At 35.2% G+C, this 26,859-nt stretch overlaps 5 protein-coding genes and 1 pseudogene across 5 annotated transcripts; 3 read left to right on the top strand and 3 right to left on the bottom strand.

Moving 5' to 3' along the window:
• Positions 1-147: 147 nt before the first annotated feature.
• LOC116128082 lies at positions 148-3,366 on the top strand (annotated as a pseudogene).
• Positions 3,367-6,005: 2,639 nt separating this feature from the next.
• LOC116128134 (vesicle-associated protein 1-3-like) lies at positions 6,006-9,705 on the top strand. The gene is made up of 8 exons (XM_031413819.1): positions 6,006-6,255; positions 6,647-6,717; positions 6,816-6,897; positions 7,311-7,426; positions 7,518-7,679; positions 7,815-7,856; positions 8,215-8,292; positions 9,312-9,705. Exons 1-8 carry the CDS (start codon positions 6,204-6,206, stop codon positions 9,423-9,425), a joined length of 717 nt encoding a protein of 238 aa, XP_031269679.1. The 5' UTR covers positions 6,006-6,203; the 3' UTR covers positions 9,426-9,705.
• Positions 9,706-11,361: 1,656 nt separating this feature from the next.
• On the top strand, positions 11,362-11,929 carry LOC116128138 (putative lipid-binding protein At4g00165). Its single transcript, XM_031413822.1, has one exon. The coding sequence runs from the start codon at positions 11,404-11,406 to the stop codon at positions 11,785-11,787; it is 384 nt and encodes a 127-aa protein (XP_031269682.1). The 5' UTR covers positions 11,362-11,403; the 3' UTR covers positions 11,788-11,929.
• Positions 11,930-13,381: 1,452 nt separating this feature from the next.
• On the bottom strand, positions 13,382-16,503 carry LOC116128155 (spindle and kinetochore-associated protein 1 homolog). The gene is made up of 9 exons (XM_031413846.1): positions 16,337-16,503; positions 16,103-16,227; positions 15,493-15,605; positions 15,131-15,206; positions 14,955-15,022; positions 14,259-14,364; positions 14,150-14,179; positions 13,902-14,015; positions 13,382-13,628 (listed from the first exon to the last, which is right to left on the bottom strand). Exons 1-9 carry the CDS (start codon positions 16,431-16,433, stop codon positions 13,551-13,553), a joined length of 807 nt encoding a protein of 268 aa, XP_031269706.1. The 5' UTR covers positions 16,434-16,503; the 3' UTR covers positions 13,382-13,550.
• A 2,456-nt stretch (positions 16,504-18,959) lies between these two features.
• LOC116128083 lies at positions 18,960-19,711 on the bottom strand. The gene is made up of 2 exons (XM_031413747.1): positions 19,431-19,711; positions 18,960-19,262 (listed from the first exon to the last, which is right to left on the bottom strand). The coding sequence occupies exons 1-2, from the start codon at positions 19,539-19,541 to the stop codon at positions 18,960-18,962; spliced, it is 414 nt and encodes a 137-aa protein (XP_031269607.1). The 5' UTR covers positions 19,542-19,711.
• Positions 19,712-22,298: 2,587 nt separating this feature from the next.
• On the bottom strand, positions 22,299-25,008 carry LOC116128156 (autophagy-related protein 8f). Its single transcript, XM_031413847.1, has 6 exons — positions 24,780-25,008; positions 24,570-24,620; positions 24,417-24,472; positions 23,082-23,134; positions 22,732-22,850; positions 22,299-22,587 (listed from the first exon to the last, which is right to left on the bottom strand). Exons 2-6 carry the CDS (start codon positions 24,604-24,606, stop codon positions 22,496-22,498), a joined length of 357 nt encoding a protein of 118 aa, XP_031269707.1. The 5' UTR covers positions 24,607-24,620; positions 24,780-25,008; the 3' UTR covers positions 22,299-22,495.
• Between the last annotated feature and the right edge of the window lie 1,851 nt (positions 25,009-26,859).

The raw sequence follows: 26,859 nt of genomic DNA on the forward strand, positions 1-26,859 counted from the left end.
ATTCGTCAAAACTGTTTCTTCCGGTTTCTTCTCAGTTCTTGCTTTGGTAATCCCACCATTTTTGGTTTTCTGCAGACCCTAATCTATAATATTCTGATACTATAATCTTTTTAATTAAGAAAAAAAGAAGAAGTGTGATATAGAGCCATGAGTACTGGAGATCTTGTAAATATTCAACCTCGGAGCTCAAATTTCCATGTAAGTCTATTTATTTAATGAATTTCGTAATTTTCTGTTTGGTTTCCAAGAAAAAGCCAGAGGAAAGAAAAGAGAAGTAATGGAAGTTAATATAGAGTTCGATCTTGTTTTTTCCCAAGTTACGCGACGATCACTGAAATAGGTCGTTAGGCTTTCTGTTATGTGCACCCTTCGTGGTTTACACGAATTTTTGTTTGGTTGCCCAGAAAATTTGATAACCCTAATTTTTTTTATCACCCAGTCACCATTCATATACTGAAATTGAAGTTTTGAGTTATAAATTGATTGTAATTAAGTTAATGGTTTTATTTTGATTTTGTTTACTGCATTGTTTCATCTTGTTGATTTTCGGTTTGAATTTTCTGGCACATGAAAAAAAAGTTGATTGAAGAAGCAGAGTTCTTGTTCCATGCAATTGACCAACCGACGGATGATTATGTAGCCTTCAAGGTACTCCTTTAAGCTGTAATCGTTGTTTATTACTAATTTGGTCTTGTTTTAAAACTTATCTTTCTGTGTAATTCATTGAAAAATAACTGAATAGGTTAAAACGACCAATCCCAAAAAATATGTGTTCGGCCCAATACTGGTGTTATTTTGCCCAGGAGCACCTGCAATGTTACAGGTCAGTGTATGCAGTAACTTCTTCACTTTGGTGTAGAAGTCATCCTTTATGGGGATTTTGAAATCTGAAATCTGAACATTCTCAATGGTTTTAACATGATTTACCTTTTTAGTGGTAATATGTAGTTAATTGTATAGGTAAGATATTTCTATTGTGACAATTGTTGTTCTTCTTTAAGTTACACATTTCATTTTGATGGATCAATCAGATTCTTTTAGTTGTTAATTTCCACTAACTATTGTACTCTGGCATTTCTATGTACCATAAGCCCTTACTACTGTTAAATTCCAATATTTTCTCTTTAATCATAATTATTTACGTGTTTTATGTTGGAAGCTTATTGATGGATTCAACAAATTTTAACCAACTGCTTTGTTTAATGATTTTTCCCTCTGGCAGTTACAATGCAAGTCAAAAAGAGACACCCCCTGATTTGCAATGCAAGGACAAGTTCCTCCTACAAAGTGTTGTTGCACCCGATAGTACACTTCAAAAGATATAGTGGCAGAAATGGTGTGCTTTGCTGCTGTTATTGTTTTTTATTTAAATTTGATTTTGTATTTAATTTTCCTGGACTCAGACGTGGTCTGGATGGATTGCAGTTTAACAAGGAGGAGGGTAAAATTGTTGAGGAGTTTAAATTGCGGGTGGTTACATTCCCGCTAATCCACCATCCCTGTCCCTGAAGGATCTGAAGAAGGATCTTCTCCTAGGGCATCTTCACTAGAAAATGGAAATCAAAATGCTACATTATTGAAGATGTAAGTGTTTCATGATGGTCTGTTTGAAATTTTGTTTACTTTTTCTCTCTGAAAGTTCAGAATACCAGTGATGGAATAGTTGATTTGTCTCATATACCATTTTGTATTTGATTTTTATGTTAAAAACATCAGGTATCAAGATCTTGGAGGCAACTAAAGAGAAGTCCTCTGAGGTAATTAGTCTCTTTGACCCTGTTTTAACTTAGCAATAGAAGTTCTCTTTTTGATGGCTGTCAAAGTTGTTAATGTCCAAGACCACATAACCTTCTTGAAATGTAATATTTAATGGAAGGAGAATGAGTTAGATATTAGAATTATCTGATACAATTGGTTTTCAGCTTGACCCTAGCTTTTTTGAAGTGTGCAACAAACAAATAATGGTTTATTTATTAATTCCTTGTGGAAGTTTAATTTTTTTTATATGAAGTTGCCAATCTTTATTTTGTACTTTCTTTTGTGTATTATCCTTGATTATTTTTATTTCCCCTTGATTGTCCATTCTATCATGTACATTTCTTCTGCAGGCTTGGTCTATGATTTCTAAGTTGACAGAGGAAAAAACTTCTGCATGCAACAAAATCAAAGCTACAGCAAGAGCTGGTGGTTTAATTATCTTTACGTCAACCGTATTCTATATTATTGTGCCTCATTCTCTAATATTAATCTTCTCATGCTTTGATACCATAATATTTCTTGAGAGCTTGCCAGGCTTATGGTTTCCCTCTATATCATTTCAATTGATTTAATTTCTGTTTTTAATTAGGTGATGTAAATGCCATATCATTTTGTGGTACTAAAGTTATTTTGTAGCTAAGCATTCCATTAACCATTGCCTGACGCTTAGTATGTGGGACGATAACATTCAAGACATTTTTTAACAGTCTCTAGTTTGCCCATTGTCTCTGATTAACTTGAGGAGGAATTGGACCGGAATCATGAATGATCGTATCCGTATTGTTCTTTAGAATTGAATGCCTAGACTGAGTCTTTGGAAGTGCTGAAGTGCAGTCCATGTAGTCCAGGATTTTCTTTTACAGTGTTGATTTATTTTGTGTTTTCGTTGCTAAGCTCAGGATTACCATTTGTTATTATCAAGTGATTGAATTAGAGGGGATGCTGCCACCAAAGAACCAGAAATTGACTTCTAGGAATGAATTTGTATTTTGATTTTTTTTTTCTGTTGCCATTTTCTCTTTATAATTTTACTGGTGTGAAATGGTGTCCTTCAGGCCAAATTAACATGCCCATTGCACATTCTTGATTTGTGGTGAATGAGATTTTAATCTGGGGCATGTAAATGCTGAATGCAAAAGTTTATGCATCCTTAAATTGAGAAAAATAATACTTTTGCCCATGTGTGTTAATGGAAAATAAAAATTTAATCCTAAGTTGAGGCCCTTTTTATTCTTATGTTCATTTATTTTGTGATTGTTGCTGCATTGCATGTTTGCATTGTTATTTTACTTTGTGTGCTTAATCCATAATTTGTTTCCCAGTGCTCAAGCTGAGTAAATTCAATAATTTAGTTTAACTTGTTTCATTCATGCGTCTACATTTTGCTGTCATTTACCATGGTAATCAACAGGAATTGATGAGAAAGGAAATTAGCAAAAGTCATGCTGGTGGTGTCTCTTAGTTTTTTGTGTACTGGTTGGTCTCCTTGGTGTTTTGATCGGCTATCTACTCCAGAGAAGTAGAAGTGCAATTCAAACAAGCATATTCAATGGTGAATGTGCATATCAATGTTATGGGTATCCGAAAGTTTCAACGGCAGTCATCTGACACTCTGACAGGGACTACATTAACTTTTTCAAATTTCACTGGACCAACTGGTTGTTTCTACAAACATCAGGGACGAAAAAAACATTAACTCCTTTCACGGTCACACTCACTCTACAACTGCCCCATGATAAATTTAGTTTCAGTTTTCCTTTATCTTCTTAAAACCTTGAAACAAATTTGATATCTTCAGTCTCAAAAAAAGTTACAGCTGTCTTTAAATATACAGCTGTTGTTTATGTCATCAAAGGAGACCACGATATACAGCCACCTAGTTACGATGGCACCTCCAAGCCCTGATGCGCGCTTGAAAACATTGGAACTCTGCTTATTCCACCCTTGGCCATAGGCATCTTACTCCAAATTCTCAGAACGGGAGTTCCCACAAGAACTTATGTTGTGCCGTTATTTCCTAATTTACGACAAGAGATCAAATCCAAAAAGTATATATATATTTTTTTAATCATCAAACTAAGTCTTGCTTTTACACAATTACAAATGCAGGGAAGATATATGGTTTTACAATTTGCTAATAAAAGATGAACTATCTGAAGCACGCACCAAAAACAAGAAGTAAACAAACTTGCAAGCTCAGACACTAATAGATAACTTAATTATCCTAGGACAAATTAATAAGGCGAGAAATAAAGCATTTGAACCACCTCTGCCACCCCCACTGCGATTTGATTTTGACTGCAGGCTTTCAGGTAGATCAAGCTTCCTCCTCTTTAGTAAATCCTCTTCCCCTGGAGGATGCCGATCAACCAAGTCAAGAATTGGCTCTAGCTCATTTAGCATTGATTTTTATTTCCTAGAACTATAAGATCGACACCCTAAATACTGAATTATAGTTAACAAATAGGAAAAAGCTGGAAATTAGAAATCGATGGGAAAGGCATAATTATAACTTTTAGCCCTTGTAATAAATCCTTTAAAATTTGCTCCTGTTAAAAAAGCAACTGCTGATACTTGATAAATATATAGTGATTAATACCTCTATGGCATTTCTCAGTGAGGATAAGGACGATGATCTTCTCATAGAACCACTGGCTTTCTTCTGCATCATGGCTAATCTGCTGGCCATTTTGAAAATTATGAAATAAAACTCTTAACTTCCTTCAACCACGCCTTAGCCAATAGCCACTGCCAGCTCGCGCAGTGATCAAGAGCTTGTGACCCACGGACCACATGTTCTTTGAAGCTCCTCCGTATGTTCAATGCTGCATCTTGAGGACTTAATTCCTTCTTCTTTTCCCTCACCTTAGCTAAAAAACTCTGCCTTTAGTCAAAAGCCTGGTTAACAATGGCATTTCAGTCGGATCAGATAAATTGAGGTTATCTTGCAGTCAAGCAACTATTATATAATGAAGCGTATGAGAAATGTCAAAGAATCATAGTGTTGAGGTTTGAGTTTAACTAACCTGTCTTGGAAATAATGTCCTTTGTTCAATTCTTCAATCTCTCACCACACGAAGGCAACAGGCTCCCTTCTTTCTTCTCAATTAGGTGCACCCACAATGCACATTCCCACATGTTATTTTTTCTCCTCGAAACTCTGATGCTTCAATTTGATCTCACCCGTGCACGCAATTATCATGCTTCTTCAGAGACTCTTCCTCATCAATCGCTCCACTAATCTCAGCCGTCCAGTTACTTCCTGCCAACCCCATTCTCAATCTCAGTCACCCATGAATACTTCCTGTCAATCCCATTCTTAATCTCAGTCACCTACGAAAACTTCCTGTCAATCCCATTCTTAATCTCAGCGTTCCATTTGTACTTCCGGTCGAATCTCTTCTTTTCCGGACACTGAAATCTCCGCCTTCCAAGTGTACTTACTATCCACTACCGTGACGTTCGTTGCCCCAAAGTCGGCGAATCCCACACTCCAGACCCGAAATCCCACCACACAAGCTCCACATAGTTGGGTCCAGGCAGGGTGATCATAATGGGTTCCTCCAATAGCACGATGAAAATGGATTACATTTGTAACAGTGTGCACCTTAAAATTATAGAGAAGAAAGAGCGTCAAAGAAGTTGAAAGGTTTTACGGAGTGGAGAAGATATTCTCATAAAGTGACAATAGATGGCAAAGATCACCAAACATGTCGACTATTCAGGGACTGATACATTGATGTTGGTTGAGAGAAGAAGAGAGAATAGAGTTTTGCTTTCGAAGATGCAAATGAAAGAAAAGGGACCTTCTCCCTCAGTCAATTGAAGAGAGATCACAGTCTCTTCCCTCTCAAATGGAGGCCAAAAACAGAATCTCATTTACGCAACTAACACACCGCTTCACAAAATGCCACAATTTGAAGTCTTCTGACTGATTTCTGACCATCTCTTTCAAACATTCCCTCTATACCCATCATAAATAACGTATCTTAACATAACATCATCTTATGAAAGGGGTAATTATGTCATTAGAGTACGGTCGACATATTAATCAACCTTTCAAAATCACGAACCTAAAAAAGCGTACCATACGAAGAAATTATATCTTCATCTAATCATCTTAGCGTCACAAGCGCTTACACAGCATCCATCACAACTCCTTAATAACCGTCCGATTCGAACTCAAACATCTGCAGGAAACCACAGTATCAACCGACTTCATCCCAATCCACGGCTTAAAACAGTCAGAGAAATCAATGTCATTGTGAACTTAAAACTCTTTCTTACCGAATCTAAAATTCGTCAAAACTGTTTCTTCCGGTTTCTTCTCAGTTCTTGCTTTGGTAATCCCACCATTTTTGGTTTTCTGCAGACCCTAATCTATAATATTCTGATACTATAATCTTTTTAATTAAGAAAAAAAGAAGAAGTTTTGATATAGAGCCATGAGTACTGGAGATCTTGTAAATATTCAACCCTCGGAGCTCAAATTTCCATGTAAGTCTATTTATTTAATGAATTTCGTAATTTTCTGTTTGGTTTCCAAGAAAAAACCAGAGGAAAAGGAAAGAGAAGTAATGGAAGTTTAATATAGAGTTCGATCTTGTTTTTTCCCAAGTTACGCGACGATCACTTGAACTAGGTCGTTAGGCTTTCTGTTATGTGCACCCTTCGTGGTTTACACGAATTTTTTGTTTGGTTGCCCAGAAAATTTGATAACCCTTGTTTTTTTTTCATCATCTCAGTCACTTTCATTTATACTGAAATTGAAGTTTTGAGTTATAAATTGATTGTAATTAAGTTAATGGTTTTTATTTTGATTTTGTTTACTGCATTGTTTTCATCTTGTTGATTTTCGGTTTGAATTTTCTGGCACATGAAAAAAAAGTTGAATTGAAGAAGCAGAGTTCTTGTTCCATGCAATTGACCAACAAGACGGATGATTATGTAGCCTTCAAGGTACTCCTTTAAGCTGTAATCGTTGTTTATTATACTAATTTGGTCTTGTTTTAAAACTTATCTTTCTGTGTAATTCATTGAACAATATAACTGAATAGGTTAAAACGACCAATCCCAAAAAATATTGTGTTCGGCCCAATACTGGTGTTATTTTGCCCAGGAGCACCTGCAATGTTACAGGTCAGTGTATGCAGTAACTTCTTCACTTTGGTGTAGAAGTCATCCTTTATGGGGATTTTTGAAATCTGAAATCTGAACATTCTCAATGGTTTTAACATGATTTACCTTTTTAGCTGGTAATATGTATAGTTAATTGTATAGGTAAGATATTTCTATTGTGACAATTGTTGTTTCACTTTCTTTAAGTTTACACATTTCATTTTGATGGATCAATCAAATTCTTTTAGTTGTTAATTTCCACTAACTATTGTACTCTGGCATTTCTATGTACAATAAGCCCTTACTACTGTTAAATTCCAATATTTTCTACTTTAATCATAATTTATTTACGTGTTTTATGTTGGAATTGCTTATTGATGGATTCAACAAATTTTAACCAATTGCTTTGTTTAATGATTTTTCCCATCTGGCAGTTACAATGCAAGCTCAAAAAGAGACACCCCCTGATTTGCAATGCAAGGACAAGTTCCTCCTACAAAGTGTTGTTGCACCCGATAGTACCACTTCAAAAGATATAGTGGCAGAAATGGTGTGCTTTGCTGCTGTTATTGTTTTTTATTTAAATTTGATTTTGTATTTAATCTTTCCTGGACTCAGACGTGGTCGGGATTGGATTGCAGTTTAACAAGGAGGAGGGTAAAATTGTTGAGGAGTTTAAATTGCGGGTGGTTTACATTCCCGCTAATCCACCATCCCCTGTCCCTGAAGGATCTGAAGAAGGATCTTCTCCTAGGGCATCTTCACTAGAAAATGGAAATCAAAATGCTACATTATTTGAAGATGTAAGTGTTTCATGATGTTTCTGTTTGAAATTTTGTTTACTTTTTCTCTCTGAAAGTTCAGAATACCAGTGATGGAATAGTTGATTTGTCTCATATACCATTTTGTATGTTTGATTTTTATGTTAAAAACATCAGGTATCAAGATCTTTGGAGGCAACTAAAGAGAAGTCCTCTGAGGTAATTAGTCTCTTTGACCCTGTTTTAACTTTAGCAATAGAAGTTCTCTTTTTGATGGCTGTCAAATGTTGTTAATGTCCAAGACCACATAACCTTCTTGAAATGTAATATTTAATGGAAGGAGAATGAGTTAGATATTAGAATTATCTGATACAATTGGTTTTCAGCTTGACCCTAGCCTTTTTTGAAGTGTGCAACAAACAAATAATGGTTTTATTTATTAATTCCTTGTGGAAGTTTAATTTTTTTTTATATGAAGTTGCCAATCTTTATTTTGTACTTTCTTCTTGTGTATTATCCTTGATTATTTTTATTTTCCCCTTGATTGTCAATTCTATCATGCACATTTCTTCTGCAGGCTTGGTCTATGATTTCTAAGTTGACAGAGGAAAAAACTTCTGCCATGCAACAAAATCAAAAGCTACAGCAAGAGCTGGTTGGTTTAATTATCTTTACGTCAACCATGTTTCTATACTATTGTGCCTCATTTTCTAATATTTAATCTTCTTCATGCTTTGATACCAATAATATTTCTTGTAGCAGCTTGCCATGGCTTATGTGTTTTCTCCTCTATATCATTTCAATTGATTTAAATTTCTGTTTTTAATTAGGTGATGTAAATAGCCATATCATTTTGTGGTACTAAAGTTATTTTGTCGGCTAATGCATTTCCATTAACCATTGCCTGACTGCTCTAGTATGTTGGGACAATAACATTCAAGACATTATTTAACAGTCTCTAGTTTGCCCATTGTCTCTGATTAACTTGAGGAGGAATTGGACCGGAATCATGAATGATCGTATCCGTATTGTTCTTTAGAATTGAATGCCCTAGACTGAGTCTTTGGAAGTGCTGAAGTGCAGTCCACGTAGTCTAGGATTTTCTTTTACAGTGTTGATTTATTTTGTGTTTTCGTTGCTAAGCTCAGGAGTTACCATTTTGTTATTATCAAGTGATTGAATTTAGAGGGGATGCTGCCACCAAAGAACCAGAAATTTGACTTCTAGGAATGAATTTGTATTTTGATTTTTTTATTTTCTGTTGCCATTTTCTCTCTTATAATTTTACTGGTGTGAAATGGTGTCCTTCAGGCCAAATTAACATGCCCATTGCACATTCTTGATTTGTGGTGAATGAGATTTTAATCTGGGGCATGTAAAATGCTGAATGCAAAAGTTTATGCATCCTTAAATTGAGAAAAATAATACTTTTGCCCATGTGTGTTAATGGAAAATAAAAATTTAATCCTAAGTTGAGGCCCTTTTTATTCTTTATGTTCATTTATTTTTGTGATTGTTGCTGCATTGCATGTTTGCATTGTTATTTTACTTTGTGTGCTTAATCCATAATTTGTTTCTCCAGTGCTCATAGCTGAGTAAATTCAATAATTATAGTTTAACTTGTTTCATTCATGCGTCTACATTTTGCTGTCATTTACCATGGTAATCAAACAGGAATTGATGAGAAAGGAAATTAGCAAAAGTCATGCTGGTGGTGTTTCTTTAGTTTTTGTTGTACTGGTTGGTCTCCTTGGTGTTTTGATCGGCTATCTACTCCAGAGAAGTTAGAAGCTGCAATTCAAACAAGCATATTCAATGGTGAATGTGCATATCAATGTTATGGGTATCCGAAAGTTTTCAACACCGTTTTCTTTTTAGTGTGTATAAGCTGTAGACTATGTTTTGTATTTTATTCAGTTTCAATTATTGAGTTGTTTTGAGTTTGAAGAAGGCCTCATTTTGAAAGGCAGTGTGTGTTTAGATAGGTTCAGGTTCAGGTAAACCCAAAAACTGTATTGAATGGATTGGCCTAACTTGGACTGCTGGAATGGATTTAAATTTATTCTGATTCTTTTTGTGATTCTTCAATGCATAGTCGCTGGGGTTGATATTGCCCAGCTCTATGCTGGATAAAGAGCAGAAAAGACAAATGCAAACTTATAAAAACGACAGGGATTCGAGAAACAGCCTCTTGAGAGAGACTACTTAAACGTTAATGCTCCTAGTAGAGACTAGCCTTGCAGGTCAGACGGCAGAACAAAAAGTTTCCGCTTTTGTTATATTTGTAATTACGACTTACAAATGGGTTTGACTAAGTGAGAGGCCATGTTCATCCTTTGAAATTATTGCCGATCTAGAGGATGTTTTCTTACTAAACTTGGTCTACCACTGATTAGAACTTATTCTACTACCTGTTGAATTTCCGTAATATGTAAAATTAAACATTTCAACCAGATTAAAACTGCAATCTGGCTTAATTTCTTGGGCCAACGCTCAAACTATCAACTATAAGAAATGCGCGATGCATCAGAGCGTTTATTCATTATAATAGGGGGAATACGCAAGGCTAAACACTGCAAGTTATTATACTAAATCATAAAATATGTACGCTTAACTATGAACTGATAGGCACTGTTGCTGTTGTGGCTTCCATTTCTGGATTTGGAATAGGCTTTTCTTCTTGTAGTTGGCGAGGACGAGGCGACCGTGTGTGAGTCATAGGCACTCTCGCTGCTGTGGCTTCGATTTCTGGACTTAGATTGGGCTTGTTTTGTTGTGCGTGGCGAGGACAAGGCCACCGGGCGCGGGTATCGTGATGCTGGCGACGTATTACTCCTTGAGTAAGGAAGGAGCCAAACATGGCTCCTAACATAAACGTGACACCGGTCTTCACAGGGCTCATGTTTACGATACAATACGATGGGGAAAACTGGTGAAAAGCAGGTTACGGAATTAAATTTTGATTTGGTTGATTGCCGGGTGACGCGGGATTCTATTTATAATTTTCAAGTGTCGTGGTGCCGAAGCCTTCAAACCAGGTGGGCTTATACCCATTGGATATTTAAACCAGGTGTCCAAGCCTTTATGGCTAGTTGGATATTTGTTTTCCGGAGAACTTAGGTCATTGATGACCTGGGCTCTTCATTTGTCTATTGGATAACTTTCCGGACACTTCCAATTACTTCATTTCATGATATTTCCCTGACCCTTTGAATTCATAAAGAGTTAATTTCAATTTCTTCTAGTTTACTTGGTTAACAAGTATGCTCAATCTCTTCAAGAAATGGGGCATCTGGCTCGCCAGTTGCAGAGTGGAAAATGTTTACTAGCAACGTCAATATGATTCTGGCACCTGCGCTTGTTCATCCCGATGTCCATGTTCGAGATTTTAAAACCTTGCAATTTCGTATTTTATGTTCCTCGGAATAGGTCCCAATCAGTATCAGTGTTGAAGAAACAACACAAACAAGTGAAAAGCGATTAAACCAGGGGCCCTCGAATTCTGGTGAAGTCTTTGTCACGGTTGAATAAAAAGCAAGGATTGGATAATAATAAATCAAAGGATAATTTTAAGTAATCCATAAGATGTAAGGCTATTGTCAGCCACAATTTTATTCTCAGGCTACATACACCTAGTTTTATCATTTCAAGAGTGATACAGTTCACATATTTGGTCAGTATCCAGTAGCCTATTGAAGATTTTATTCTCTATAAATACCCAGTGACTAGTTATGGTTTCTTAAATAAATTTTTAAAGATAAGCTTTATGGGTTCTCAGGCAGTAGCTCTTTTCATTTTGCTTAATATCACATTGTTTATTTGTGTTTCATCAAATAAGGTTCCATGCCCTCCCAAAATTTCCCCATCACCTCCTTCAGTCCCAATGAAGCCAGAGAAATGTCCTAAAGATAAGTTGAAGTTTGGTGTTTGTGGGAGCTGGTTAGGGTTGGTTTATGAGGTTGTTGGGACTAAACCCAGCAAGCAATGTTGTAATTTGATTGAAGGACTTGCTGATCTTGAAGCTGCATTGTGTTTATGTACCGCCATTAAAGCCAATGCTTTGGGAGCTATCAAGCTTGAAGTACCAATTGCCCTCAGTTTGGTGCTTAATTCGTGTGATAAAAAGGTTCCTCGAGGCTTCCAATGCTAGTAGAGTCTCTCGCTCTCTCACATTCGGTTCCTCGTCGGCCTCTCCCAGACCCAATTGATTTCCTTTTTTTTTTCGGGGATAAATTGAAGCAATATTGTAGAGAATAAGTTATTAATAATGAAATGAATGATGTTTTTAGTCCTGTACTTAGCTTAATCTGATTCATCATACCCAGGCTGTCCATGTTTACTCATGTTTATTAGAAACTTAAATGGAGAAGGACCAACAGTAATAAAACATTAATTAAAAAGTTCTATTAAAACATGGAAAATTTGAAAGCAACATTTATTAATGATACTCTTTCATGGTCTTACATAGTCAACGTGCCATGAATACTCAGGTCTTAAGAGTAAAATGATAACGTAAAGAACGAAAGCATGAAAGGTTTTTTTGGTTCATGCACACTGAATATTGACGGTGCCATTGATGTTGCATCTACTAAGCAATATGTCCGATGTGGCGCTACCTATGTTGATACCAAATCGCCCAATAGAGTTAATGACAGGGCAAACACAGGCCTTAGCGTCACTTTGAGAAAAGCTTGAAAGTGTTCCACAACATGGTTTGATGCTAAATATAATTGGAAAGTACCAAAAACGAATGCAAGACGCTATTCTTATAGGATTTATGGAGCAGCTGTCACCAGCTGGTGGTGCAGGTGCAGTAGAGTTTGGTGGTGAATTATTGGCCGGAGCTGGATTAGAACTTGGCTGTGGATTGTTGGCCGGTGCTGGGTTAGGTGTTGGCTCTGGATCAGTGGCTGGTGCTGGATCAGAAGTTGGCTCTGGATCAGTTGCTGGTGTTGGTTCAGAAGTTGGCTGTTGATTAGTGGCTAGTGCTGAATCAGAAGTTGGCTCTGGATCAGGAGCTTCACATGTGATCCTATTGCTTACTAATAAAACGAAGAGGATGTTGAAGCAGAGGAAGAGTGTAGCAGAAGAAGATGCCTTAGAGCTAATATTTCTGAAATATTATCTGTCAGTATATTAGACCCATGATCATTTTCAATCACCAGGGAGATGACACGGTAGGCCTAAGTCCTAACAACTACGGTTTAAGGAAAATTCTTGGACAATGAGCCCTCAGCGACGCACTTTTGTATTAAGAGCTGGTAACTGGGGAGTCTTAAATTTTATAGATAGTTTCAAATCTTGTAACCTTTTGCACATAAGTTTGTGAGAAGATTAGTTTTTACTAGTCTGTGTCGTTTCTTCCTGTAGCTTCAGACTGTTGGGCTTATTTGGTATTCACTCTTGGCTTTGTATCATATGATGCAAAGCACGGGGTTAAGATGATTAGGCTCTTGCCCTATTTATCAATTACTTCTTATTTGAGTTAGATGTCACGGATCTATCAGATTTGTTTCTCATTGAAGATTAATATTTTACCCAACTGAATTACTAACAAGTGCACCTTGCAAATTACATCATTATAGACAAAGTGTCCGTTTTCTCGCACTGGTGTATTGTCCAGGTAAACATATAATCTAACCTATGATTTATGTCTCCCTTATGTGCTTGAATAGCATTAACAATATTTTAATTAAGATGGTGTCAAATATATATATATATATATAACAGCCTATCACAAGGTCATTTATCATATATTCTAAGCCTAATTTGAAAGCCAGTATATTTTTCACTCAAATTTCTGCACCTCGAAGTTTTGAAACATGTACTCTCATTCCTGTTCACAAGCTTACAGATTTTTTAAATAATTGAAAATAAAAATAAAAGATTAATAATACCATGTGTATTTGGCAGTCACTGAGGCTTCAAAAGAATCATCACTCTGTGATGCCCAATTCGAGTCTCACTGATGCGGCCAAGGTGGCGAAGGACCTGCAAAACATACATAAAGATTATCAGTAATATTTTCATGCTTATTATTCATTAAAAAGGCGGCATTAGTTAACAAGACATTAACAATGGTTCTTGCAATACTAGAAATTTTCAAAGAAAACATGTCAGTTGAACCGCTGAATTTTTGCAAAGAAAACATTAACATAATCTGGAATTGTTTTTGCATTTATTCAACATTTAGAAAGCTATATGTATTTGCAGATTACAGTTGACGTAGCATAAGCCCATGGCAAAATAAATGAAAGCACTCACAGTCAGTATTGCTTTTCCAGTGTTGTCCAGCTTCAATGCTGGTCCTTTCATGTCAGTTTCAAGGAAGAAGTGTTTCCCCTTAACTGGTTCCGTTGTTGCAATATCTCTCAACTCCTGCATGTGGCAAAATCAATTGCATAAATTAATAGTTACGTATTCAGCAGCTTGAAGAGGTAATTGGCACCAACAAGTTTTATGCCAGTTTGTTTAAGATAAAAACAATGGGTCGCACAGTTAAGTTCACCTACCAGGGCTCTTTCCCAGAGGTTCTCCGCCAGCTTCATGGAGAAAGGTAAAATAGTAAGTACAAGTGTAAGGTTGAAGAATAATAATTAAAATAAAATGTCTGATCATAACCTTCTTCTTTGGGGCTGAAATAAGTTGGGCATTTCCTTCTGCATATGTTGCCATGTCATTGATTGCTGCATTAACTTTCTCAAGTGTGAGCCTTCCTCTCATATATCTGAAATTTGCCAGAGTTAATATACTATTATATATTGTAGAATGAAAGTGTCCGAAACTGCATCTAATCATTCCTCCATCAAAAAGAACGGAAAAAAGAACAAGGGAAAGAAACAGAATTAAATTGCATTGCATGTTACATTTTGCTACATTTATAGAGCTGACTCCATATCAGGGTTTGGTATCTGATTTGAATCTCTAGTATGGAGCATGACTTAAAGCTTAGAAAATAAGTAACAAGTGATAAATTACTAGCATGTATCTCCAGGTGAAGTTAAAAATGTTATCATCAATGCTGTTTCCCATTTAAAAAAAAAAAATTCTCCTACATAAACAATCTGAAATTGCACATTAACAAATTCTCGATAAAGAAAATCTTAGAAACACAGATATGATGCAGTAGTCCTTTATCTAGTAATTGATGTCACATTGGAGAATTCAACAACAATTGAAACTTTCGCCCTCATCACATGTCATAGACTACTAGTAACTGCATGAAGGTTAACCAATATAATGGATAAACAGAAGGTGTAGATAGAGTTCATTCATCACAAAGAAAATTCTATAATCGAAGCGGAGAATTGTCCTTACGAGGATAGAGAATCCAGCTCATTGGAAGTTATGTACCATAATGGTGGAGAGCCACGCCCCTTTTTCTCCTATAATTGACCAGAACAAGCAGATTTTAGATAGGGGAATATACACTGGTACTTATTCTGTTCCAGTAAAACCACTGATTAGTGATATTCTTTTTTACAAGTCCACACCTTGGGTATTACTGCTGGCTCGTGTGGTTTCAGCGACCCACCATCAGCTTGCTGTTTAGGGGCTTCTGGAAGCAAACTGAAAGACTAAAATACGGTTAGTATTGAGTATCTGTACCAGGCAAATGCAGCTGAACTAACAAACCTACAATAGAATAACACTAAACAAAGTTAAGATCCTAACTTCCTGTCCCAATTGGTGTGGTAACTGATTTGGGCAAGTTATATCAGTTATTATATCATCTTAAAATTAATGAGGCACTTTCAAATCAGCCTGCCACTTGAACTAGAATACAAAATTAAAATCAGCTTCAAATTTATGAAGTGTATTGATCTACAATATTAAGCTGAAAGTACAGGATTACCATCTACTATTATCCAAATCTAACATGGTCATTCTCTGAGGCAGATGTGAGGAAACATGGACAGACATGTTCTGCAGTATCTTCTGCTGCCGCAGTGATGCATCTATGAGTTTCTGTAATCAGTGCAACAACCCAACTGATATCAACTAACAAATTGAGAGCAAATACTCAATAGATACAATAGATTCTAGATTACTTTCCAGTTAAAATCTCAATTCAAATAAACAAAACGCTCCACTAAAATGGCTGTTTTTAGTCTTTTGAGTTTCCGAATGAAATTAGAAATTATTTAGTTTTCTATTTGATTTGTTTTATAGAAGCTTTAGGCTTTATTGAGTGGAACTGAAATTTAATTTCATCCCCTGTCGAGCCAAATTGTAATCGATGCCATAGCTTTTCTAGGTTGTAAAATAATTGGAAATATTTAAGTCCCAGAACCGCAAAATTCTATTGTTTTCCTAGATTTTCTTAACGAGGAAATGAAGATATATTGGATAATTAAAATACGGATCAACGAATTTTATAAAAGAATATAACTGCCAGCTTTATCAAATTATAAACCCGAAATTGCAACAAAACAAACCCTAATTAAAGAGAGAGAGTAAATTACTTTGGCTTTGGGAATGGCCTGGATCTCCTCACGCAATCGGTCCTTGATCGCCTGTATTTGCAGCTCCATCGCCTTCATTGCTGCGTCCACTGCCGACAAATCAACGACGCTACTGGCTGGGTACACTGCACGGAAAAACGCAAAAATACAAAACTAAATTCAGACTGAAGAAACACTAAAACAACTTAGTTACAGAAAAGACGAGCTATGCAATTGGATTCCCAGTAGACTCACTGTTTCGGGCGATTACGAGTTCCTGCAGCTCTGCGATTCGCGTATTAAAGGAAGATATCAGAGAATCAAGCGAAGATCCTGCTTTCTTCACATCCATGTCTCCAATTCTCTGTATGTCCTCTCTCTCTCTGTTTATTCTAGGATATCTAGAGGAATTGAGACGGATTAGGAAATTTGAAATAAATTTGAATCTTAAAAAGCATAAATGTGTTTTGGCGGGAAGATTATGGAGCACTTGTGTCAAATGTTAGAAGAGATGTTACCAATAAAGAACAATCTGGCTGGGCCAGGCCGAAGGCCTACAACTTTAATGGGATGATAGGCCCTAAACGAACCCCGCTGAAGTAATGTTGGGCAAAGGCCTAATACCGATTACGAACGCATCTGATGGGCCACGATGGGGCTCACAGAACCCACTAAAGTTGATTTGAAATTAGACCCAATACGGGCTTCGGGCTAGGCATACATTAAGCGTAAGAGCCCAAAGGTTTGACTTAATTAAAGTTTATTAAAGTATAATGAAACATTCTATACGGTCATCTGTTGTATTTGTACTCCCATTAAAGATGGATGTTGAAGCATATCTAGCATGGCTGTCTGGTGGGAACTAGTTGTACAACAATGAATTCAAGCTTTTGATATCATCGGGAAGTGCCGATTTCATGAGTTGTTGTCGCCTTCGTTAAGGATTTAAATGTGGGATGTTTGTGATTTTTCTAAGTGTTACTTTATTGGGATTAGTTGAATTATACGTATAGTTTATTTGCTTTGGAGACACTCTTGAAATCTATGCATTTTCTGTCTCTTGTTAGGTCCGGTTGATTTCACTTGCATTTTCTTCTCTATATATTATATTATTTCTTCCCTTAAAATTCACCTAAGATATTTTATAGATTGAGTTGTGCGTGATCCACTGATAAACTCAAAGGGTAAAATATACAGTTGTGTGAACAGGTAAGGAGTAGAAGCAGGACCAAATTAATATATTTGGTCAATCCAGAGACAAATTCATTTAATGTGCAGTACCATAACATTTAAATCTTGGAGTACAATGTCTTTGGATAAATTTTTGTTACAGAGATTGCCTAGAAGAATTTATCTATATGATGTACACGACGAACAACCATGGGCTAATATTTTCCCAGAAAAAAAAATATTAAACCCTTCTCCATGTGAATGCGTTCATATAATTTAAATCTATGATAGAGCTATAAGGACGTTAATACAGTCAAACTTTAATTTCTTGCTTTCCACAAGCCAATTAAGTTATAGAAAGCCAGAAAAATTCAGTATTAAAGAGATAAATAAATCAATGAAATATCGAAGCAGACTCATTAAATTTTCTATATGAAGAGAAAAAGATCAAGTCCTTGCAGACAAAAAGACCAAATACCATGTGACAGAAGATTTAATTAAGGATCAACTGAAAGTGGGGAAACTGACTTATAACTGCCGCCCTCATTTAAGAAAAACCAACCACCATATCTCACATATATGTCTGCCCATCCATAGATATATATCTTTCATTTACAACCACAACAAGACTTATTATATATTTTTCACATGCACTATAGCTAGAACTCTTCCCACAGATTGAATGAATATTGGCATGAGTATTATCACATCAATGGTATGGCAAGAACAATATATCTATACGATTCAATTCTGAAATGAGAAGAAGGAAAATCAAACCACGTGCATGCACACGTAGCCACGTACGCATGAAACTCTTACATGGATACTTTCTGTCTCCTACTTGGGGCATGCATGTATGGTGAATAAGAAGATCATTTGCATCAAGTTTCTTGTACATGAATAGTTTGATAAGTAGAATTGAATTCTATGATCAATTAATTCTAATTTTCCTACATAACCTAACCTCCGCCAACTGCTACATCAAACTAAATAAAAGTTGCCAGTTATGGTGTGAATACTGTAAGTTGCCTGTCTTTTTATGGTATTGACTTATACAAAGGGACGATATCATGCATATAATTTCTGGTACTTTTCCACCTGGAAGAACCATTAATGTTGAATTACTTAAATACGTATATGTCTATGAGTCCTATACATTTAGCCTTCTAATATAGACACGAATCAAGTATATATCTAGCTAGTTTCGTGTAATCAAACATTATATGATTGCCGGATCCTAAACCAGCATGAAATTATTAAATTACACGTCTGCATTTCACTCCAAGAGTCTTTATCAGATATTAATAACATAATTAATGACATAATCTTGATGGGGATAATGATCATTTCATAATGTAAGGAAGAAAAGGAGGAAATTGAGATCAGATAGAAAAATTAATGCCAGAATTAGTCAACAAGGTAAGAAAATATTCCATTAAGCTGAGGAGCAGTATATATGATGTACATAGAACAGGAAATAAAAAGGCTTCGTAACGATCATAAGCCTATGTTATATAGTCATATATTTAACGTACGTGTTATGCCTTTGCCGGCAAAGGTTAACATTTTGGCCCTAGGATATTGAGGCTCGCATTACTAGCTAGCTACTAGATTTCTACACCGGTTTACACGATGAAGTCAAAATAGATACCCTCAAGTCTTAAACAAAAAAAAAAAAAAAAACAATAGAACATATAGTTCTATTCAGTTAATTATGAGAAGGAGGATGTGTCTTTGGAGGTGAGTAGTCCGAGTTAAAACCAGGGTTTTTTTCGGGACGTTTACCGTGAGGCACACGCCAAGAAACGGAACCTAGAGACTCAGTTTTAGCAGCACCTGATGTTTTTCCTGTTCCATCATTTGATATCTTCGACTCGGCATCTCTTGTGTCTTTGGACTTCTGACTTTTCTCACCCGAACCATGGTCTTCGATTCTGTCTCCTCTTGTTGTCAACAATGAATCTGCCTTCGGTACAACTGGTACAGTGTCCAGACCCTTCTTCTCATCATTCTGCAAAATTAGCCACAAAAGGTTAAAAAGGGTTTAACACAAAATAAGAAGGATAATCTACAACAAAGAAGAGTACTGGTATCTGGAAACAGTAATATAGTGGCCGTGCGATGATGTTAGTGATAAATAATAACAATAATAAACGTGTAACTTGGAAACTGAACTGACCTTATTAGTAGTGTGAAGTTTCTTTTCAAGAGTGTCACCAAGACGCCGAGCATTGCATGCATGCAAAGAAAGGCACAGAAGGAAAACAAGAAAACAATACGAGATCGACATATTAAGAGACAGGAGCCAAACGATACAAGATAGGAAGGGGTGGTGTTGGAAAGTGTTGGAGTTATAGTAGTGATGGTGGTAATATTTATAGTGCGAACATTAAATGCAGGTTAACCCAAGAGATTTAAGAGGTTCTATTGTAGAACATGCATATGTATGGGTGAGGAGAAGTAAGAAAGGAAGATGAAGATATGGCTGCCCTCCCTTTTTGTCTCTTCTCTTTCACAATTCAAATCAATTGGGTCCCAAGAAACAGACTCCCCACCAGGGAAAGAGAAGCAACATAAAGCCTTCTTGCAGATATATGGAGAGTGGAAGAGAGAGAGAGAGAGAGATTTTTCTTTGAAATAATATTATAAAAAACTAATAAACAACGAAAAAGTAAAGAGAGTAGGACCATATACGTGAAATAAACCAGGCCAACATATTATAGAAATGCTTAATTTATTCAAAGTTTTACTTGGTTTTGTAACTTGTCTCCTTGTTACTAGCCCTTTGCCATTCTTTTTACATTGAAAAATATCATTATATGAATTGTTTAATGAGTTTTTTTGTACTTAAAAAGTCGGAGGCCTTTTAAGGTATAAGAAGACACAAAACATCCTTCATAAATTCATAAAATACGTTATACTGTTATGACCAATATGCCCCTTCGTCCTATTATAAGCTGGTGGAAAAAAGCCACTGAAATGATTTATTTATTTGTGCAAATATCGAATGGTAAAAGCAAAGTGTAAATGAAATAGGGAAAAGCATATGTGAATTGTACATGGCATGGTAGGTGAGTGGGGTCAAACACACATACACGCGTGGGGTCTACAAGAGAGAGACCTGATTGAGGATTGAGGATTGAGGAGACAAGGTTGCATGGAAAAACCCCTCTTTGTTAATGTTACGCGAAACACAAAAAGACTGACCGAACCGTCATTACCGCCACAAATAACACGTGGCATTCACCCATGTGACTCATTGAATCGCCACGTAGACTTCGGCTCAAACATGGGCCGCCGTAACCCATGTCTTTGGTCCTATAATGGTGGTCCTGGTCCATTAACCACCATTCTTGAGATTCCATAGCATCACGATGAGGATGTCCTCATTCTACCAATACTCTCTCTTTGGTATTTTTCGGTTGGTAACATGCATCTGTAAGTATCGATGGTTTCATGACTTGGTGAGCTTAGTGTAAGAGCGACGGCGCGACAGGCTCGGCTGCCAAGGTGGCTGGGGATTCGGGCTTGGCGTTGACAATCGGCTCGACTCGGTGTGTCCTGTTAAAGTCAAGCATTCTTGGTCGACTCGGCTTCGTTGTCCCCACGGCAATTCTCGCTTAATCTGCGCGTCATCGACTTATGTTTATGAGTATATCTACTGTTCCTGATTCTGACAATGAGAATTTGTCCTAATTATTTATCCAAGTGGAGACTTTTAGGTTTTTTTGCTTCCATGTAGTATAGGAATTATTTGCTAGCTTCACTAGCAGCCCTTGGATCATGATCCAAGGGATTATGGTCCACCTTGGACCATGATCCAATGGCTGCAAAAGGCGCAAATACTACCCCCTTAATTATTTATCTTATAAGCACGAGAAACATTAGTGTCACTATTGTACTGCTTAGACCATTAATATTGGATAACATGTCCAATAAATTAATTATTTAGGGGTAAAATGGTATTTCTATCCTAAAAATTAATTTATGAGATTTCAAAAGTCATTTATCACGTTGAGTTAATTATTATTTGATAGAGATGTGAGGGTATTTATATTCGAAATGTTTATTAGAGTATTTCCAATTGTGCTATTTATTTTAAAGAGTATATTTTATATAAATAAAAAATATTTTCATTAATTTTTAAATATAAATAACAAAATTTTTATTCAAATCTAATAGACTTTTTAAATTTTAAGAGAGTGAATATATTTTTTCAAGAAAAAAACTTAATATGAGAGATAAATCATAAATAAAATGCATGGAAACTTGTAATTTATTATTTAAAATTAAGATAGAGAATAAAATTTGATTCTCTAAATATAGAGAGTCAAACTCATTCTTTAATTTATATTTAAAGAATAAAGAGTCTGTTGGACTCTTGTTTCTATAAATAAACTCTTTATAATAAAGAGTTTACGTCATATAAAAAGTCATTTAGAGATACTCTTAAATAAAAGTAAAATAGGAACAAAATTTGGATTACCTTTGAGTTAGTAATTTGATTACCTTATATATTAACTACGATAATTATTATTGATATTTGAAGATTACTAAAATCTTTTATTACTTGATAACCTAACACATCCAAAATATCAAAGGACAAAGACCGCGAGAGTAATCTTCCTAAACCCCTGACCAAGCGCAACCTAAGTGTTAAATTGCATGCCAGGCCACTGCACAACTCCAATGAAAGATAAAGCCCCTTTTCTTTTTTCCTTCTGTTGATTAGTAGACTTCAAGCGGAGAATCAGCTCGTTTATACATTTGTGTTCTTACAAGGAAACACTCCCAGGAAATGGAACCCAATAACGCAAGCTACAAACTCACCCCGAAAGATCCCAGAAAATTAACTAATTTTGAAAGTTGGAAAGATTTTTCAAATGGCATATTTCAAAAGGGGATCCTCGCGCCTATGAGCAGCTATGAAAGGGACTCAGATTTAATAAAGATAAAGGCCTTCTTTTTTCTTTTCAATTTAAATTTAACATTATGATTATATTCCTAAATTATGTTTTAAATTAAAACTTATCGAAAAACCATATCCTAATTCAAAACCAAGTGGGTAATAAATTATTCATCAATATGATACCACGTAGTTTGTACACATAAAGCCAGCTATATACAAAGTGTACTGGTGGGGAAAGGTGACGGAATATTATAACTGGAAGGAAATGCAGGAAATAAATACAGGATGAGGAAAAGCACAGATAACAGAATAAAGCACTGGGGCTATGGCAGCATCTATGACCCAAATGTGTTTTCTCCACTGTATGTAACATACAGAAATCCATCTTCATCCTTCTTTTCATCATAAATGGTAGACATTACTGATCCTGCAAACATCAAACGTATTTAGATCCCTCCACACTTGAAAATATCGGTCTTTTTAAATTTCACAACTTTCAAATTGCCATATTTTTTCAAGCACAGACAACCAGAATAATGAGAGGAGAGGGGAATGGGAGACAGCTTTAAACCTGTAGGTGGGAGGACATTGTCCACAAATATGAAGATTGCCTTTTCTGCACTCAGTTTAATTCTCTTCCGTATCACATAAACAAACTGACCGACTGTCAGGTCAGCCGGCACTAAATATCTGCAAAATGGTAACGGCGTTAATACATACTCCTTTCAAGCATATATAAAAATAAATAAATAAATAAACATTGAATAAGCTCTAGTAATACAGTCTGTAAAAATATCTTAAGTCCTTAATGTCCAAATTTGGTATTAGGCCCTTAAAATGGAAAAGCACTATAATGAACTTTTTGCATAACAGTAACAAAAAAGTACAGAAAAGCTTATGCAGCACAAAATTGACACTTACTTTTTCTTGTCAATGGAGGGAATATCACTTCTCTCAGCCTTCTCTACAATCACCTATAAAGCACATGAAAAACATTGACAGAAGTAAGATAGTGATGATACAGAGGAAACTAATGCTTTTATCCACAAAACCAGAGCTTATCCAATTGGCAGATAATAAACCTGTGCACGCATTGTCTAATTAATTATCTGCATGAGTGATCAAATATTGTAACCACAAGCTTTTGCCAAACTAGCATACAGAAAGCTTCAATTGATGCTTTGTTTGCAGACGGGAGTTCGAACTTTTAAGTCTTGTTCAGTTTCAATTTACAAGATGAAGAACAGGGGAAAAAACCAATTTTCTGTCTAGTTAACTCAAAATTATGTTCGGTACTCCAGCTACACTCACCAACCAAGCAAACTCAATATATTACAAGAACCAAAAGGGAAATTCAAATTCCATCGATGTGGATTCCTCTCTTAACAATATGATCCCTTTCTAAACACAAGCAGAAGTTATGAAATGTACCACACAGAAAAATACAAGTTACAAGCATATCACTTCCTCAGCAGCATCAACAAGTTCAAAACACTTTCCAGTAAACCCTCAGAATTCCAAGAGACATATTCCCAAAATCCCAACACCACCTTATAACACAAGCAAGAGATTAAGGAGACGGTATGAGACGTTCATAGTACAGGGTCATACAATATTCATATTTTGGCTTAAAGAACAATAGATGTAGAAATTATTAAACCCTTCTCACAATTACATAAAATAGCAATAAAATGTTAAAATTATCTGAAAACGCCAGATTTCAAACAGTAAAAGGAGTTCATAAAACCATCATGCCGTGGTAATTTACACATCAATGGAAATAAACTTTTTAGATTATCATAGGAGCACACTCAATTTCTCAAAAGAAAAAATGATCAGTAATGTTTAGTAACAACCCCATTGGCACCATGTTCTAGTGGTTTAAACAAAACTCGATTATATATTCTTCAAACAAAAGAGAAAAGGTACAATAGGGTTGGACTACCTCAGAGAACAATTCCAGTATATTCCTATTTTTCCGCAAAAATTGATTGAAACTATTCCTTGAAATGCAAATTATTCAATTGGATGAAGTGATAGATGTATAACGTTGCAATGATGCAGATTAAATAATCCAAACACATCAAACTCATCACATAAAACACAAAACTACCACTTAAGCCTACAAAGGAAATTACCAGATATTAACGAATAGCTGCAATTTAGTACAATGACAATTAACATATCAACATAGGATTGCATTAATATATCAGTGAGACAAAATATGAAAAATAAAAGCTAAAACTCAGTTCTCACAGGAATTCTATCCGGATATTTCTCTCTAATTCTCTCAGCCTCGGCACGCCTCTTTTCTGCAGACACAATTCGTATTAGTTACACAAGCGATCAAAAATAATTAACCAATCAATTACAAGATTCTTGAAAAGAAAATAATCATCAAAGACTTACGAAAATCATGCTCTATCTTGAAGGAACTTTTAGTCATCTTTGCCAATTGAACTGCAGAACAACGATGTAAACTATCTTAATAAAAAGCAACAAAGTTTCAATCAACAACAAAACCGAGCAAAATGATGTCAAATCACATCAAGCTAAAAAATAACGAAACCCTAAATCAAAATCTGAAAGGGAATAACAAAAAGAATCCAGAGCAATTACCAAACGCGCTGTTTGTCGCTGATAAAATTAAATAATTGATAATTCAATTTATAGAAACTGAAAGACCAAACCCGATTCTCGAATCAGCTAACCAATTATCTTCGTTCTGCAACCAAGCAGACGAATAAATAGAAAATTTAAGAAAAGGCTTATAAAAAGATGAAATTTTAAAGAGACAATGGATGAAAAGCAATGATATATAGCTTTGTCTTGCAGTTGCAGATAAAATTTAGATAAAAGTTAAAACCCCGGTTTTTTAAATTTAGTGCAGGTGACGTGTTACTCATATAATCCATATTTTAGAGTCATTATTAATATTCTAAATTATTCCATAATATTAGTATTATTAAGATTTGAATAAACTAATATTAGGTATTGAAATGAGTTATTTTTTTTCTAAATAAAATATATTGCAGAGGAGGTTCAGCCGTTGACAACGAGGCCAGCTGCTGCCAGAAATGATCTTTCTTGATACAACCGTCTCTTTAATTCTACAACCTAATTCTATGTTAGTACTGACCTCACATGCCTATTTCCTCATTGGATAATAATTTCGTAAGATTAGTTGGCTTGGATGAAAAGAAAACTAAACGGGTTTAAATTGAAACAGTATAAATGATAGTGAAATCCACCATGGCTGAAGGCATCAAGCTTTAGCTGCATGCTTCTCTTAATGGATTGTATGAGACTGTTTTGGGCCAGAGCCCAGTAAACGCAGATCTGTGCAAGGCCCAATTTTGCATGTTGGCAGGCCCTCGAGACATTAAGCGAAGAAACTCAACTTGTTTACAAATTGTAAGATTTCAAGTATATAAGTGAAGGAAACTCGAGCCGGTACTAAACTCCGTTCTGAGGTAATCCATTGGGCTTTGTTCAGCCCAATTGAAAGTTGTGACAAAAATCATAGTGAAAGACGGAAGCAAAGGGATCTATCTGCTATTGAAATTCAAAGGTTACATTACATCCATTTTAATGGAAAGAAAGCACAACAAATTTCATCGTCATTCATCCATTCTCTGATTTCATGCTTTCATTTCCTTCATACAAGTGAAAATAACAGGCTAAAAATTGGAGCGACAAAGATTAAATTAAATTAAATTTTCAGCGCCCTTCACTCCTTCGGAAAATCGAAAGACAGATTACAAAAATGTATAGTATTCAATATTAGAAACAATGAACAGTAAGCAAAGGAGGTGTGCTTTAATTAAATTAATATCTCAGTTGGCAAATATTGTTTAGATTTTAGCTTTTTTTTTTAAGTTTTTTTAGTATTTTGCTCAAAATCTTTAAAATATTTTATTTTAATCTTTTTTTTTTTTAGTATTTGTGATTTCAGGTGAAGGATTTGTGTTATTTAAGAATTGTTTAAATTTTTATTAGTTATTTTACCTTTTTATTTAAAAATGAGTTGCTACTAAAATTTAGGGTACATTAGTCAAGTTAAAAATATAATTAGGATAATTCATAATTCTATTTTGTCAAAGTCAGTCAACACTCTTATTTATTAGGATCTACATAATAGTTTCTATAGTTTTTGGGATATAAGTTATTTTCACAAGTTTTTGGGGGTGTAAATATATTAATCCTTAATAATATAAAACCTTAGGTAAAATATACTCTCTTACCCTTGATTTTGTTAATTTATATGAGGAGTAAGATTGATTATGCTGCTTGTCTATGTGTAATATGTTTATTTTTCTGTAAATTTCCTCCTATTGTGGAGGTTTATCAAAAAAATTTAAAATTCAATAAATTTCCTCCTATATGAGCAGAATATAAATCTAAGATCAATGATGATAATAATAATAAAAAATCATTATTATTTTATTTTTATTTTTATATTAACTCAATGTCAATCCCGGCTCCAAAACAGGAGGCTGGGACATTGTGTTAATGGGCTTCATGGTCAGTGACTGTGACGTTAGTTTGGCATTTTAAGTCAAAATTTTCTTTTTCTGATTTTCTTTACCTATGATTATATAAGTTTTAATTAAAATTGTCTGGAGATATTAATCTCTTAGTCATGAAGATTAATTTGATCATGCTTAGATTAAATATCTTAACTCTTTCCTATATTTTC

The sequence above is a fragment of the Pistacia vera genome, unplaced genomic scaffold, assembly GCF_008641045.1.
Source record: "Pistacia vera cultivar Batoury unplaced genomic scaffold, PisVer_v2 Contig197, whole genome shotgun sequence".
NCBI classification, from domain to species: domain Eukaryota; kingdom Viridiplantae; phylum Streptophyta; class Magnoliopsida; order Sapindales; family Anacardiaceae; genus Pistacia; species Pistacia vera.

What these genes read in the sequence shown, in the direction of transcription:
- LOC116128083 (XM_031413747.1), bottom strand. Translation starts at nt 19,541, where the DNA reads ATGTCGATCTCGTATTGTTTTCTTGTTTTCCTTCTGTGCCTTTCTTTG. An exon ending in AACTTCACACTACTAATAAG is followed by an intron (nt 19,263 to 19,430) that starts GTCAGTTCAGTT and finishes CTAATTTTGCAG; the next exon opens with AATGATGAGAAGAAGGGTCT.
- LOC116128134 (XM_031413819.1), top strand. Translation starts at nt 6,204, where the DNA reads ATGAGTACTGGAGATCTTGTAAATATTCAACCCTCGGAGCTCAAATTT. An exon ending in CTCGGAGCTCAAATTTCCAT is followed by an intron (nt 6,256 to 6,646) that starts GTAAGTCTATTT and finishes ATGAAAAAAAAG; the next exon opens with TTGAATTGAAGAAGCAGAGT. An exon ending in AAAAGCTACAGCAAGAGCTG is followed by an intron (nt 8,293 to 9,311) that starts GTTGGTTTAATT and finishes GTAATCAAACAG; the next exon opens with GAATTGATGAGAAAGGAAAT.
- LOC116128138 (XM_031413822.1), top strand. Translation starts at nt 11,404, where the DNA reads ATGGGTTCTCAGGCAGTAGCTCTTTTCATTTTGCTTAATATCACATTG.
- LOC116128156 (XM_031413847.1), bottom strand. Translation starts at nt 24,606, where the DNA reads ATGACTAAAAGTTCCTTCAAGATAGAGCATGATTTTC. An exon ending in AATATCCGGATAGAATTCCT is followed by an intron (nt 23,135 to 24,416) that starts GTGAGAACTGAG and finishes TGTGCTTTATAG; the next exon opens with GTGATTGTAGAGAAGGCTGA. An exon ending in CAATGTCCTCCCACCTACAG is followed by an intron (nt 22,588 to 22,731) that starts GTTTAAAGCTGT and finishes TGATGTTTGCAG; the next exon opens with GATCAGTAATGTCTACCATT.
- LOC116128155 (XM_031413846.1), bottom strand. Translation starts at nt 16,433, where the DNA reads ATGGATGTGAAGAAAGCAGGATCTTCGCTTGATTCTCTGATATCTTCC. An exon ending in TTTCAGCCCCAAAGAAGAAG is followed by an intron (nt 14,180 to 14,258) that starts GTTATGATCAGA and finishes TTCTCCATGAAG; the next exon opens with CTGGCGGAGAACCTCTGGGA. An exon ending in CTGGAAAAGCAATACTGACT is followed by an intron (nt 13,629 to 13,901) that starts GTGAGTGCTTTC and finishes TATGTTTTGCAG; the next exon opens with GTCCTTCGCCACCTTGGCCG.